At 45.0% G+C, this 15,818-nt stretch overlaps 1 protein-coding gene across 1 annotated transcript in view; it reads left to right on the top strand.

The window, feature by feature from the left end:
- Positions 1–15,818, top strand: part of DNAH9 (dynein axonemal heavy chain 9) — a 301,023-nt gene that overhangs the window by 213,321 nt on the left and 71,884 nt on the right. The window contains exons 50-52 of the mRNA XM_022595902.3: positions 4,301–4,726; positions 12,073–12,192; positions 14,225–14,413. Coding sequence (XP_022451610.3) covers positions 4,301–4,726; positions 12,073–12,192; positions 14,225–14,413 — 735 coding nt within the window. The remainder of the gene's footprint in view (positions 1–4,300; positions 4,727–12,072; positions 12,193–14,224; positions 14,414–15,818) is intronic.

Here is a 15,818-nt window from a genome sequence, read left to right as displayed (position 1 = left end):
AAGAAGAAAAGCTCTGTAGTCATTTTGAGAGATGTCAGAATGGTGCTTAACACACTTCAACATCCATTCCTATTAAAACTCTTCGTAAAGTAGGAAAAAAAGGATATTTGGATATTTTGCTAACACAAAGCAATCAATCTCAGTCCGAGAGCAAAACATCCTGTCTGATGGTAGAGCATTAGCGGAATTCCCATTAACATAGAAAAAGCACTATAATGACCCCCTTCGCTGCTATTATAAAACAGTTGTCCTAAACTTTCTAGCCATGCAATAATAAATGAAAAATGGTAACATGTAAATGCTGTAAAGTACCAGACAAATGTATTATTATTCATAGATGTCATAAAAATGTAATAAAACAAATAAAAGGGAAGACTTAAGGGCCCATTACAAAATTTAATAGTTTCCCTAATATCAGCAGTAGCCAGTTAGAAAATATAATATTTTCAAGATAACAGCCAAGACACATGGTACAAATAAACATAAACAAATTTATTGAAACTATGTGAAGAAAACTACACATCTTTGTTGAGTAATATAAAATATAAATAGGCAAATAGATGTACCAAGCTTGTGTAAGGGCAGGTTTAATATTATAAGGATGTCACTATTCCTCAAATAATTTACAAGTTAAGTGTAAGTCTAATTTAATTCCAGTGTGATTTTTGGCTTATTTATTTCTAATGTCACTAAAAGTTCATATCATTTAAACAGCTATTAAAAATTTAACAACCTAAATGCCCAACAATATGGGGTTGGCTAAATAAATTATGGACCATCTAAATGAGAGAAAATTGTACATACTTTATTTAAAATCATGTTTTGCAAAAATAATTCATGACACGAAAAAGTTTAAGATACAGTTTTCAGTGAAAGCCAGGTTTGAAAAAATAGTGTAAACAATGATTGATATATGTATATGTGTGTGTACATATATGTATATGTATATATAAATGAATGAGCCAGATATATACCACATTCATATATGTTCACGCATCTTTCTTTTCTGTGTTTCTCTGTTAGTCTATCTGTTAAGTACATATAATGAAACACACCAGCACATGACTAATGTTTATCTCTAGGTAGTAAAATCAGGAGTGATTCTGGCTTTCATCTTCATCTTTGCTAAGTATTTCACAATAAATATTTATTCTTTTAATAAAAGGACAAAATAGTGTTACCTTGTAAACCAGTGAACAGTAAGAAAAAAACTGTAAAAGAACTAGAAAAATTATTATAAGGTAAGGTCAATTTTCATATGTATATGAAAGATGCTTCTAAGCATAAAAACAAAGGATGATAGCAGATATCATCTGGAAAAGGATTATTCAATTGGGCTACATAAAAACTAAATTTCTACGTGTCACAGAATATCATAAACAAGTTTTTTAATTGAAAAGAAAAGAGTTAGCATCCTCATATATATGTGAAGAGCTCTTATAAATCGTGCTGGAATGTGGCATTTGTGCCTGCCCCCGCCTGCACATTTACTCTCTGCCCTTCCCCAACGTGCAATGGCAGTTCCTCTAAGGCTTTCCCAGGTCTCCCTCCCTAGCCAAAGTGGCACCATCATTCCTCAAGAAACCACTATCGCATTAGCCCTGTTTTGTTTTTTTTTTCAGAGCACTTCTCACTATCCAATATATCAAAGGTTGGCCTCTTTTTCTGCCCACCTCTCCCACATGCATGAGCAAAAGGACTTTGCCTTTCTTATTCACCGCTGTATCCCCATTTGCCAAATGAATGACTGTGCAGACACATTTATTCACTCAGCAGAGACTCCCTGACTACACTCCATGCCAGGCAGTGTTCTGGGTGCCTGTGGTGCACCCATGAACGAAGATACTGCCTCTATGAAGAGTCTATTCTAGAACAGGGGACGGGTGAGAGACAAGCAGCGTAATGAAAACGTACTTTATACAATACATTAGAATGTGACAGATGCTGCAGCAAAAAGAAAACCATAGAGCAGAATCAGGGGGAGCTCTGGGGCCAGGGCAGCTGGGGAAGGGATTGAGGAGGTGGGAGGTTTCAGTATTAAAGAAGGTGATGGGTGTGGGCCTCCCTGAGAGGGAGAAGTTTTTACTTGGAAAGGAGCGAATTCATCAGGCAGGTACCTGGGAAGAGCAGGCAAGGCCAAGGCATCAGCTAGAACAAGAGACCTAAGGCAGGGAGGGGAGTGTGCCTGATGCCGGCTCATCCAAAACCACATCTGCCTTCTTCTGAGAAATGTCTCCTGCATCCTGTGTTCCAGTTAGCAGTGCCACATCACCTGCCCCACGATGACTGGTGACAGGAGCCCCACCTCACTGAACAAGATCATTTCCCAGGACCTTTTAATTTTGACTTGCGTTGGAGGAAAAAAATCTTCCTCCCTTCTAGTTGCAAAGCAATGGATGTGAGCCTGGAGCTGCGGCACCCCTTCTTCTCATTTGATCGCTCAACACACGTGTTGATGATGAGCACCTACTGTGTGCCAGTCTCTGTTCTAGGCACTGGGGCTGCAGTGGTTAACGAGAGAGATGAGGTCCCTGTTCGCATGAAGGAGAGGAGTATAGTAATTCCAGAAGGAAACAGTGGTAACCTTTTCCGATTGCCCTCCGTTCTATGCAGATCACCAGGGTCCTCAGATAGGCAGTGACTAGGAAGAGGAGGTTGGCGGGGAGGGCCTTTCTGCGTGGGAGGACTTCTGAACTGAGATCTGGATGGATGAGAAGGGGTCAGCCAGGCAAGTGGCATAGGAAGGAGGGTAGCAGGCAGGGGTCCTGAGGTGGGAAGACGGAAGTGGAAGAGGTGAGTGTGCCCAGAGCTCAGTGAGAGCCCGGGGAAGTGGCCCAGGTAGAGGTCAGAGAGGTTAGCCGAGTGCCTTGCAACATGGAGAAGCTGGTTTGTAAAAAAGAAACTCCTGTACGTGGAGAAGCAAAAACAAGAGAGTCCAGAGAATCCTGCTGATGCAGTTCAAAATGCAGTTCCACTGGTCCTCACGTCCCATCCTCCCCAGATACATGAGCAAGAAAATCCGCCTTTGTACTTCAGCTAGGTTTTCTGTCTCCGAAACCAGAGTTGTGATTAATTTATAGATATATATGAATATTCAAAAAAACTGGAAGGAATTATATAGAAATATTAACAGTGATGTATCTGGGTTATAGAATTCAATTTCATCTTTATACATTTTTATATTTTCTTAATTCAATGTGTTGAACATGCTTAACAAACTATTAATATTTTAAAATTGTGGGCTTTTCGTTTCTGATTGTATTTTCACACTTTGTCCTCTTTCGCCCAGGGGAAACCACTAGCACAGGTATGCGAGCACATCTGCCACATCTGTGCTGTCCCTGACAAGGCTTTCATGACCCAAAGTACAAACCATTGCAAGAATAAATGGAGCAGCTTCCTAGGTGCTTCCATTAGGTGCTGGAAATAATCCCCTTCCTGTTTTGATTTCCAGGCCCAAGAGCACCCCAAATTAATTTGGCACAAGGATCTAATCTTTGAAATTAAGATTTTCCCCCACTTACAAAATCAGCCCCGAAAGCAAGTGCTTTTGAGGTCATATGCTCCTCATGGACGGTCACAACAAACTTTAAATCAACTTTATATGCATTTCTGACAAAATTTCACTTACAGATTTACTGCTCCCGACTTAACAGACGGAAACACCGAGGCCTGGGAAGTTCAAGTGGCTTTCCAGGGTCAGCCCTTTCAGCCATATCTTTCTAGAGCAAGTGAAACTTGGAGCACAGGACAAACCCATGTCTAGGCAGAGGCAGTGACGGCACAGGGTGTGCCTGGCTTTCTGTCTGAATTATTTCTTGGCAGAAAATGCCACTTTGCTATCAGGACAGCCAGGTGCAGTTAGCACAAGCTCATGGAACAAGGCAGTTTAATTAAAGAAAAAAAAGTAGTTGGGTTACAGTGCTATTCTCTTCAATCCAAGATAGAAATTAATTTATAATAACCTTGTCTTTTATTCATGGCATGCTGCATATTTCAGAGTATGTTGGCATCTTTATATTTTTCAGCTAAATGTGAAAAAATTGTGTGTTTCTGGTGGGCCACGAGTCAAAGCCCTGAGAGAACCTAGCTGAGTCTCGGCTAACTATTCGGGGAAGTCTGAAGCCGCTGGGGAGTCGCTTGGTTCCCTTTTGATGAGTCATGATATTTAAAATTCCGAGGGCTGCCTCAGGCTTCAAAGCGACCCTTTGAGATTGATCGCTCTGAGCCCGGCTCCATTAGTGGCCGAGGACAAAGAGAGGCGTTCGTTTTCCTCTAATGACCTGCCTCTCTCTTCCAGACCAACCTGACAGAGCTGAAGTCTTTTGGTTCCCCGCCGCCAGCCGTCAGCAACGTCAGCGCTGCCGTGATGGCTCTCGTGGCCCCTGGGGGCAAGGTGCCCAAGGACCGCAGCTGGAAGGCCGCCAAGGTCACCATGGCCAAGGTGGATGGCTTCCTGGACTCCCTCATCCACTTTGACAAGGAGAACATTCACGAGAACTGCCTCAAGGCCATCAAGCCGTATCTGCATGACCCCGAGTTCAATCCTGAGTTCGTGGCCACCAAGTCCTACGCAGCCGCCGGCCTCTGCTCTTGGGTCATAAACATTGTGAAGTTCCACGAGGTGTTCTGTGACGTGGAACCCAAGCGCCAAGCACTGAGCAAGGCCACCTCGGACCTCGCTGCCGCCCAGGAGAAGCTGGTGGCTGTTAAAGCCAAGATCGCTGTAAGTGACCCCCACCTGAGGCAAACAGCCTCTCCTCCAGGCCCCAGCGCCTCAGCCTCCGGACGCACAGGCTCAGCGGCCATGGCTCACAGGCCCAGCCGCTCTGCGGCATGCGGGATCTTCCCAGACCGGGGCACGAACCTGTGTCCCCTGCATCGGCAGGCAGACTCTCAACCACTGCGCCACCAGGGAATTCCCTCAGCCCTGATTTTTAAAGAAAACCAAATTGTTACCCAAAATCTCCTAATTTTTCAGTAGAGGCAACTTTTTTTTAAAAGACATTTATTATTTTCAGTCACACCGTGCAGCTTGTGGGATCTTAGTTCCCTGACCAGGGATTGAACCCACCTGGGCCCCCAGCAGTAGAAGCACAGAGTCCTAACCACTGGACCGCCAGGGAAGTCCCAGAAGAGGCAACTTTTACAATTTCTTCCTCAAACACTGTATAATCCAAACAAGACAGATCCACTGGACCATGGGTTTACACCTTGGTCCTAAAAGGTTTTTTCCTTTTCCTCGGAGGAAAGAAAAGATGACAGATGGATACATATAATAAATGAACAGTATTATCCATGGAACCAGCTGCTATCTTATTAGCCACAATGAATCTAATATTTTTGGACATCTGAGAGTTAAGAACAAAGGGTCAAAAATGGGAGATTCGTTTTTTAAAGTTTATTTTAGTGAAGTATAGTTGATTTACAATGTTGTGTTATTTTCTGCTCTACAGCAAAGTGATTCGGTTATACATATATATACATTCTTTTTCATATTCTCTTCCATTATAGTTTATCACAGGTTATTGAATATAGTTCCCTGTGCTCTACAGTAGGACCTTGTTGTTTATCCATTCTATACATAATAGTTTGCATCTGGTAATCCCAACCTCCCAATCCATCCCTCCCCCATTCCCCTCCCCCTTCATTCCTGTCGCTAGCAAGGTTGTCGTGACCCAAAGTACAAACCTTGGGCTTCCCTGGTGGCGCGGTGGTTGAGAGTCCGCCTGCCAATGCAGGGGACACGGGTTCGTGCCCCGGTCCGGGAAGATCTTACATGCCACGGAGTGGCTGGGCCTGTCTTCATCAAGAATAAATGGATCATCTTCCTAGGTGCTTCCATTAGGTGCTGGAAATAATCCCCTTCCTGTTTTGATTTCCAGGCCCAAGAGCACCCCAAATTAATTTGGCACAAGGATCTAATCTTTGAAATTAAGATTTTCCCCCACTTACAAAATCAGCCCCGAAAGCAAGTGCTTTTGAGGTCATATGCTCCTCATGGATGGTCACAACCAACTTTAAATCAACTTTATATACATTTCTGGCAAAATTTCACTTGCAGATTTACTGCTCCCAACTTACAGACGAAAACACCGAGGCCTGGGAAGTTCAAGTGGCTTTCCAGGCATAGGAAACAAGTCTGTTCTCTATGTCTGTGAATCTGCCTCTGTTTTGTAGGTAATTTCAGAAAATGGGAGATCCTTTTTCCCCTTTGAAATGTAGGCTTTAGCCACCTTTCCCCACCTTGTGCACCATTCTCTTCCGTTCCGGCCACTGTCCACCCCCTCACTCTCAGCGGTGTGGATGTGTGGGCCTGCAGGGCATGTGTGATGCTACCTGCAGTGCTTTATAGAAGCTCGTAAAAGCATGTAGCATATTGTGGTTGGTGGTTGGGGGGGGGGGTCCTTTGGCCATAAATATAAAATTAGCCTTTTGTCGATATTTTGATTATATGTCCCTCACCCAGGATTGTGGGATGGAGGTGATTCTGGATTCACACCTTGAACTTCATCTTTGCCATTAAAATTGGTATCACCAAAGTGACAGGTAGGAATCAGAATCCTGCGGGATGACATAGCAGCTGAAAACCCATCAGCAGGCCTTCCAATCCATGCTGTGCTATTCACCGATGGGTGACCTTTAGAAAGGCCTTTCCAGAGCCCAAACTTCAGCTTCCTGAAGTAAAATGGACACAATAATAGTCCATTTTGGCTATTCATGATTTTGCCGTGAGGATGAAAGGAGAGAAGGCATGTACAGCACAAGCCCAGAGCCCAGCCCACAGGGACACAGGGAGCTGCCGCCACCCCCAGGGTTCCAATGACCACTGACCCCTGCTTTCCCTCCACCACCTCCTCCTGCATGTGCCATCATGTGCAAGCCCTGGTCATCACTCACTACCATGATCAAGTTCAAGCCAAAACATCCCCTGGACCTTTCATTTCTACACGTGCATTCCAGGCAAATAAGATTCTTATTGCAAGTTTCTCGTGATGATAAAAAGGGTTTTACAAGTTATGAAATGGGAGATTGCAGACATGCCGCATGCTTCAAGTTTCATGGGTTTATTGATCGATAGACTAAATTCTATGGTTAAAGGCCCTAGTTCAAAGATCCCTGCAGCCAGACTCTCTATAAAGAAGAGATGCTTTGGCAAAGCAGATAATCTCTCAGTACGTTTGCTTTATAAATCCAGACGTTCATGGACCAGTTTACTGATAATCAACGCTCACAATGGCCCACTTGAAAGAATACCAAGGGCAAAACACTAACAGCCCCTTGACTGCTTTGGGAGGGAAAATACCTTCTGATAATTTTCATATTCTTCAGTCTCTCCTGGAAAAGTGTTGCAAGAACTGCATTTTCAAAGATCTCTTTCTTACTCAAGTTATTTTAACTAAAGGAACATTTGGTGCAGAGGGAATGTTTTCAAAATGTTTATACCTTTTTAGTAGCCAGCATGCACACGATGGGCCCATTCAACCTGTGGAAGCCATCAGAATATTTTTTAAATACCTGGCTACCTTAGGAAGACACTTCTCTCCTGCCCAAATATTTTTTGAAAAAAACGTGTTCTCTCTTTTAACAACCTCCTCTCCATCCTTTGCTTATCCACATGCATATCAACATCCCAGGAGTGCAGACACTCCCCCACCAATAACACCCGTACTGGATACAGAAGCCCACCCAGGACAGGAAAGTGCCTCCCTCTGTGCCCCTGAGGCCATCGCCAGGCCTCTCCAGTTACACCCACACCAAGTCTTTTTCTTAGGATCTTAGGATAATTCCAAGTAAAGACTTTTATATTCAAGATGCATAAAGTGAAAAAAAAAAAGCATCTTTCAAAACAGATTCTACAAGGTAACTTCAACTTGATTTTATACATATAATTAAAATACACACAAATATGAATAGTGGTGGTTATCTCCTGGTGGTAGATTTTGGATGGTTTTGTTTATCTGTGTTTTCTTTTTTTCTATTAAGAACACATATGAACGTGACAATTTATAAAAATAATAGTAATAAAAACAAGGAAGACATCTTCATCAAGCATTCACTCACACATAAATAAAATATCAGAGAGTAGAGAAGAGCTTCAAATGAAAAACGACAGTCTCCTGCCCTTTTCTTTCTTTTGTCTGTTTTTTCTGATTTTGTTTTTGTTTTTGTTTTTGTTTTGCGGTACGCGGGTCTCTCACTGTTGTGGCCTCTCCCGTTGCGGAGCACAGGCTCCGGACGTGCAGGCTCAGCGGCCATGGCTCACGGGCCCAGCCGCTCCGTGACATGTGGGATCCTCCCGGACCGGGGCACGAACCCGCGTCCCCTGCGTTGGCAGGAGGACTCCCAACCACTGCACCACCAGGGAAGCCCCTTTTCTGATTGTTGATGCCACTCAGAGCCTGCTACCTAGTGGCTTAAATGTGTTTTATTTGGCCTGCACAATGTGTTTGCCAAAGATGTAACTAATTGCCAATATTTTAAAAAAAAAATCTGATTTCTGGCCGGTCTTGTAATAATCGGAAGAGTCCTGAATGTCACTAAGTGACCCTGGAGTTAATCAGTGGCTTCTCACTCAAGCAGGGAGTTTTGCTGCATTTAGTCACAGTCACCACCGGCCCCTATTTTTTTTAACATTAGACTCATTTTACTAGTTTACCTCATCTTCCTGGGCTGCTCATCTGAATTTCTGACCCTTGTCTGCGTGCTGTGCTGCATCCCTATTCTTGATGTATCTTCTTCAGGCAGTTGACTTTCTGCTACATGAGGCTTGAAGACATTCATCCCCTGTCTTCTCATCATGACAGCAACTATGTTTTTCTGACGTGACCTTTACTTCTTGTTCAGTCATATGGAGGCCGCTTCCTTGGAGCTCTCAGTGTTCAAGATGAAATTATTACCCTTTCCTTCAGCTCATCCCCTTCCCTCCTCTCTCCAACTTCATTATCGTTATTTATCGTTACTTTTGCATTCGAATCACCAGCACTGAACATATCTACATTGTGTTCTGTAACCAGAGTTAATTGTCCCATGCTCTCTCCACTGACCGATTCAAAAAATCAGTAAATTCTGTTTATATTCTATGAAGCTGTCTATATTGTTCATAGAAGATCTCAGTGCTGTTATACTTACTTTCTTACATACCTTTCCCCCTGGACTTTCTTCTCTCTCTCCCTCTTTCTCTCTCTCTCTTCAATTAGTTCTTTTGGCATAGCCTTATTTTGTAAAACCCTCCAGTCAATCCAGTGTTTTACTGAGTCCCCTTTTGCCCCCAAGACTTTTCTCTCTTGTCCCCACTCAAAGCTCCAGTTTTGGAGAGTAATCACGTTCACTGCTCTCTTGGGTTTGTTCCAATGACTTCCGGACCCCATGGCTTCTTTCTTGATTTCTTCTCTCATTTTGCTATGGCTTGTTCTTAAGTAACTTTCTCAGAAATGTTACATAAGAGGTAAATTTTCTAATGTTCCAGTCTGGACGTATCTTTTTATTTTTAAACTGAATTGACTATTTTGCTGCGTATTAAATCCTGAGGCTAATTTTTTCCCTTAGAACACGGAGTGCTTTATCTTTTTGTCTGGTGAGAAGTCTGGTGAACAGCCTGGATACACTGTATTTCTGCCTTTCTGGAAGCCTTTCAATTTTTTCTTTATTCTTGGTGTCTGAAACTTTACATTGACGTGCTTAGCTGCCATTCTTTCTTTATTCATTGTGCTTGGCATGCAGAGACTTATTTTCTTCAGTTCCACAAGGTGATTTAATATCTCCCTTCTGTTTCCTTTTTAATCTCATTTTCTGGAATGCATATTGGTTGGGTATTGGACCTTCTGATGGGTCATCTATTTTCTCTTATCTTTTTGTCACTTTATGCTTTCTTATTCTATCTAGATTTCCTCAAATTCATCTTTTAATTTATTGAATTTATTATTTTTTACATTAACAATAAAGATTATTTCCACAAGTTTACTTTGTTGTTGTTCTCTTTTCCTTTTATTAGCATCCTCTTGTTTTATGGATGAAACATCTTGAATCTCCCAGAGAAACTACTTATGAAGGGTTTTATGCTTTGTTGCCGTTTTTTTGACTGAAGTTCTTTCTTTTTCCCAGGTCATTTTTTCCTTCTTGTCTACCTTTAATCTAGGCTTTAATCAAATGTCTTCTTGTCTTTTCATGTTTACAAGAGTAGTGATCGAAAGCAGAGTATAGCTCTGCAGACAAGAGCAGATCTGGCAGACTGGCAGGATTTGTTTTCTAGATCGGATGACTTATGGTGGATGCATCCTATTACTTGTTGTATTTAGTTCTGCTCTACAGCAAAGTGATTCAGTTATATATATATATATGTATATACATACTTTTTAATATTCTTTTCCATTATGGTTTATCACAGGATTTTGAATATAGATCCCTATATACAATAGGACCTTGTTTATCCATTCTGTATGCATTAGTTTGCTGGATGCATCTTAAATGCCAGAACATGGTATCCTTTCTCTGCCACTGTTGACTCTCCTGCTGGTGACACAGGTGCCTGGTGGCATTGCATGGGGATGGAGATGTGGAGTGGAGGATCAAAAGGCTTCCAGTTGACTGTCTTATTTTCAACATCCCCCTGCAGCTCACCTGACATTTCCAAATCCCCAGTGTATGTGAGGCTCTGCAGAGCTGCTCAGCTTCTGCTCTACGTTGCAGTGTCCTCTGCCCTGCTCCAGCCCTTTCCACTGCTCTATCTGTGGTCTTCCATAGATATATTGGAATCCCTCACCCTCCAGTGGCCCTCAATATTTGCTTGATGTTATGGGCTTATGACTTTTTAAACTGCTTCATAACCATTTTAGAGAAGTCTCGGGAAGAAGAGGAGTAAATGAATGTGGCCAGCCTGCCATTGTCAATTGGATGGCTCACCACCTAGTTCTTAAGCTGCTTGGCTATATAAACTTGGCCCTTCATTTCTTTCTCTTGTGACTTGGTAATGACTGACAAAGCAGCCTGAAGCCCTGTTATTGCATAGACATGAGACATATCTGGAGGTGTCTGCCATGTGCCCAGGTGTCTTTGTGTATGCAAATATGCATCATGGGGGCAACAAAGACTGTGCACTTGAATTCTAAATTCTTGATAAATTTAGAAAAAATTGAAACCGTGTCGTTTTTAAAAATGTTCCTCTACTTCGGGATAATTGGAGAGAATCGATGAGGTCAAGTGAAGTTGTCTTGCACTCCTGGGACCTTAAAGCAAAGGGAGGGGACTACCCTGGTGGCGCAGTGGTTAAGAATCCGCCTGCCAATTCAGGAGACACAAGTTCAATCCTGATCTGGGAAGATCCCACATGCCGTGGAGCAACTGAGCCCGTGCACCACAACTACTGAGCCTGCGCTCTAGAGCCCTCAAGCCACAACTACTGAAGCCCGTGCACCTAGAGCCCGCACTCCGCAGTGAGAAGCCCGCGCACCGCAACGAAGAGTGGCCCCCGCTCACCACAACTAGAGAAAGCCTGTGCGCAGCAACACAGACCCAACGCAGCCTAAATAAATAAATTAATTAAATGAATTAATTTTTTTAATTAAAAAAAAAAAGCAAAGGGCAGACATAGGTTGCAGACAGCCCAATTCCAACCCATGAACCAGCCGCAGCAGACGGTGTGTGCTCCTCCCAGCACCCCCACCCTGGGATCCTACTGGCCATTTTCAGGCCTCCTCAGGCTTCAGTGAGATTTTGCTTCTAAAAGCAGCACTTGTACTTTTTTGTCAGGCTACTGGAACCCCTTTTCCCCAGTACAGGGAGAGACAGAATTTAAGCCTCTCCCTCCTTGTCCGTCACCCCTCCTGGTCCTGGACCAACGACTGAGGTGCTGGATAGAAAAGCTCAGTCCTCTCACTTGCGTCGGGACCCTCTGGACTCCCACTGGTATCCACGTGAGGGCCCCCCTAGTTTGCCTTCCTTCCCCTCCCTGCCCGCCTTCCCCAGTCCCTTACAGCTCCCCCTCAGGAGGCCTTCCTTAGAAATCCCCTACCCGTGAACCCTATCTCTGAAGCACTGGAACTACTGACAGACGTTGTGTTCCTTCCTAAACAGCACCTTAATGAAAACCTGGCCAAACTCACGGCTAAGTTTGAGAAAGCAACAGCTGACAAACTCAAATGTCAACAAGAAGCTGAAGCGACTGCAGGCACCATCTCCCTTGCAAACCGCCTGGTGAGTGTGAACCTCTTCAGCGGGCTTTAATTACACGAGCTGAGCTTGTCAGGTGCCGCAGAGGTGCAAAATATTAATAGATGAGCAGCTGAGTGCTGCTTTGACTAGGGGGCAAATAATAAAGTGCTCTGGGCTGCAGGGACTGACTCCTGAGAAAAGCGTGAATGCCCACCCTGGTCTGGTCAAAGGAGATTTCCCACAGGGATGGTCGGGAGACTGGGGCACTGGATGGATCAGGAAGCTTACGAGAGGTGTGATGTGCTTACATACAAGTGCGTCAGCCAGAGGGAGCATTCAATGACAAAGCTAGCATTCGACAGGCGAACCCTGAAGCTCTTACCTGTGGGATATTTGATAATAAGGGTGTGGACAGAATGAGGCACTGAGAGAGAAGCAGAAAAGAACAAGACAGATGGTTGACCCTGAACATTGCTAACCATAACCTTGGTCTCTCCAGCAAGACGGTCATTTACACGGCCACTCAGGGCTCTAAGAGCAAGTGTTCCAAGGGCAGGAAGTAGAAGGTCCTACTCTCTTAAGGCCTGGGACCAAAAGCCAGCTCAACATCCTTCCTCTGCGTTCTACTGGTCAAAGCAGTGACAGATCCAGGGAGAGGGAGCACAGACACCAGCTCCTGCTGAGAGGAGTGTCAGGGGATGTGTAGCCTTTTTAATCCCCCATGGTTTATATTTCTCATCATGAATCAGCTAAGAGCCTGCAAAGCAGTGTCCACGGGATGTGATTTCTCTTTATCGAGAGCCTTTTACAGCACCTTCCTCCCCAATGAAAGGAAGTGGAATCGATCCCTTTTCCCATTTATTCCAGCCCCCATTTATGTATATAACAAAGCCAGGTTTCCTAGTTCAGGGAGAAATTAGTCATAACAGTCACTGAATTGGTCGTGCTCCAGTAACAAGAGGTGAAGCCTCAGGTGTGTCTGTGCCCTGTTTGTTGAACCTGCTGCCGCAGACCTCTGGGATGATCGTCTTCACTGAATGGTGTGGTCTAGCGACAGCTCGTGCACTAACATGCAGGAAGCAGTCAGGACCTCCCCGCTGGCCTGTCTTCCGTTCAGATCCCTGTTTGGTTTCCAGAATTTTGCGCGGCCTTTCTCTGCCCAGCTGGAGCCTTTTTTGCGTTGGTCCTCGTAGGAGGCAGGTGGAGCTCTGCTCTAGGACTCGGGACAGGGCAGCTCTGAAGCCATCCCTGTCCCCACCAACCTGGGGTGGTTGAAGTGTCAGAAGACAGGACACTTCGACTTTCTGGTCTTTATCTGTGTGATCTAAGATGGCGTGGGAATGGTCGGTGGGCAAGTCCCTCAGGTCTCCCAGCTCTGACATCCTAGGATCTTTCCAGGAAGAAAAAGGGATCAGTCACAGCACAAAAGCCGAGCTTCACCGAACAGCCCACCTCACAGTCCTCTGTAGACAGTGTCTATCCTCTGGGAGAGGGCACCCCCCAACGTGGGCCCCACAGAGTCGGGCCCTGCTCTGCAGTCTTGGTACTTTGCACACACCCGTGTTTCAGTGCATCTGACTCCGTGTCTTAATTACCACGCCGATCTCCCCACCCACTGTGAATTATTTATAGTGCAAGTGATTTTATTTACTTTCACATCTCCAGCATTTGGAGGAGAAGAGAGAGGTACATGATTTTCTGTTACGTTTTGAGGACCAGACACGGTACCGAGTGATGAACACACATGGTCACACTAAATCCTCTTCACGGCTCTTCGAGGTGGGCATATTCATCTCCACACCTGTCAAGGCAGAGCCTGGAAGGCTGCATTCAGGACCTGTCTCTCCACAGCCCACGTAACACAGAGCACAGAACAGGGGCTCGTTGACTGCAGTGTTCACTGCAGCCGATACAAACCGCGCCCCCCCCCCCGCATTGATCAGAAGGGCCACATAAATGATGTCCTGAGTCTCCTGCTGTGAAGCGTGTGCCATGCATTCTCCGTGGCTGAATTGTGGCTCTGTAGCCTGTGGTATGACGTGTCTTCTCCCCTCTCTGCTCTTTGAAATGATAGGTGGGAGGACTGGCCTCTGAAAACGTGAGGTGGACAGAAGCTGTGCAGAACTTCAAACAACAGGAAAGGAAATCATGTGGAGACGTTTTACTTACTGCGGCTTTCATTTCGTACCTGGGCTTCTTTACAAAGAAATATCGGCAGAGCCTCATGGATGGGACCTGGAGACCCTACCTGAGCCAGCTGCAGGTAAGTCCAGCCTGCATCTGTCCTGACGCCACCAGCCTGTGGGGACCAGGGAGCTCATGTGACAGTAATAACACAAACCTCTGAGTCCCTACTTGCGTTCTTTCTCCCACAACCACCTGAGTATCCCCTAGTGACCACTGAGACCCAGGAAGGAGACCTGTGCGCCCATGTCCTCCCACACTGCCCTGCACTGTCCTCCACTGCCGTCCAGGCCACCTGAGCACGGCACCTCTCCTCTTCCTGGGTCTCCATGGGAACGCCGCTCCACTGCCCCCAGGCTGTCTCCTGACACTCCTCAAAACTATAAAACCCAAGAGGCCCCAAACGCATCCTGTATCTCCCTCCAGCCTTCCTGCTCTTGTGCCAAACTTCATAGCAGCAGTGGAGGAGCATTCCCCAAATGCTGCACCGCACCTTGTTACCGGGCCCCAAAGCTCCCCCGTCTGTGTCTGTGACCCACAGACACCCTTTATGAAAGCAGCTTATCTACTTTGGTCATGTGTACTCAGTTCTCAGTGTGAGTGGGAGGACGTTACTCCCAACTCCTCCCTCTACGCTGACATGATGAAATGGGGAAATTCTAGTTCCCAGCTGAAGAGGGATCAGGATGTGTTACATCTTGACACTTTCACATCACTCACAGTCCTCAATGAACAAATATTCACTGAGTCTTCAGCCTGCCCTACACGCCACTGGAAGGAGGTACAGAAGACGCTCAAGACCAGGATGTTGGCAGAACAGAGTCCAGTGGATGAGATGAGAGTCATAAAAAGCAGCTGCCGTGAGAGTCAGCACAGAAAGTTCACCACGTACAGTAAGGGTTATATTCTAGAATTCATTTGTAGGTGTTTCCTTGGAACGCAAAGCCCATACCGTCTAGTGGTGGTTGGCTTAAAAGATCAGCTCATGAAATCTCATTCACCTGATGATTTGCTGAACAGTGGTTTAAAAACTTACAGCATTGGGAAATAAACAAAAGATAAAGCTGTTATTTATTCTCCCTCAACACTTGTGGAAAAGGAAAGTTTTAAAAGGACGATCATTAGCTGAGCGAGTGAAGATAAGGAGCCCAGTGGCCGCCCAGCAAGGGTTTTTCTGGCTTTGTTTGCGGCTCTTAAGCAATTTTTTATTTTTACACCTTTATTGGAGTATAATTGCTTTACAATGGTGTGTTAGTTTCTGCTTTATAACAAAGTGAATCAGTTATACATATACATATATCCCCACATCTCTTCCCTCTTGCGTCTCCCTCCCTCCCACGCTCCCTATCCCGCCCCTCTAGGTGGTCACAAAGCACCGAGCTGATCTCCCTGTGCTATGCGGCTGCTTCCCACTAGCTATCTATTTTACGTTTGGTAGTGTATATATGTCCATGCCACTCTCTCGCTTTGTCTCAGCTTACCCT

The sequence above is a fragment of the Delphinapterus leucas genome, chromosome 19, assembly GCF_059928025.1.
Source record: "Delphinapterus leucas isolate spDelLeu-1000000601 "Yukka" chromosome 19, BTC_Dleu_Yukka2, whole genome shotgun sequence".
NCBI lineage: Eukaryota > Metazoa > Chordata > Mammalia > Artiodactyla > Monodontidae > Delphinapterus > Delphinapterus leucas.
This window is presented reverse-complemented; position numbering and strand designations above follow the sequence as displayed.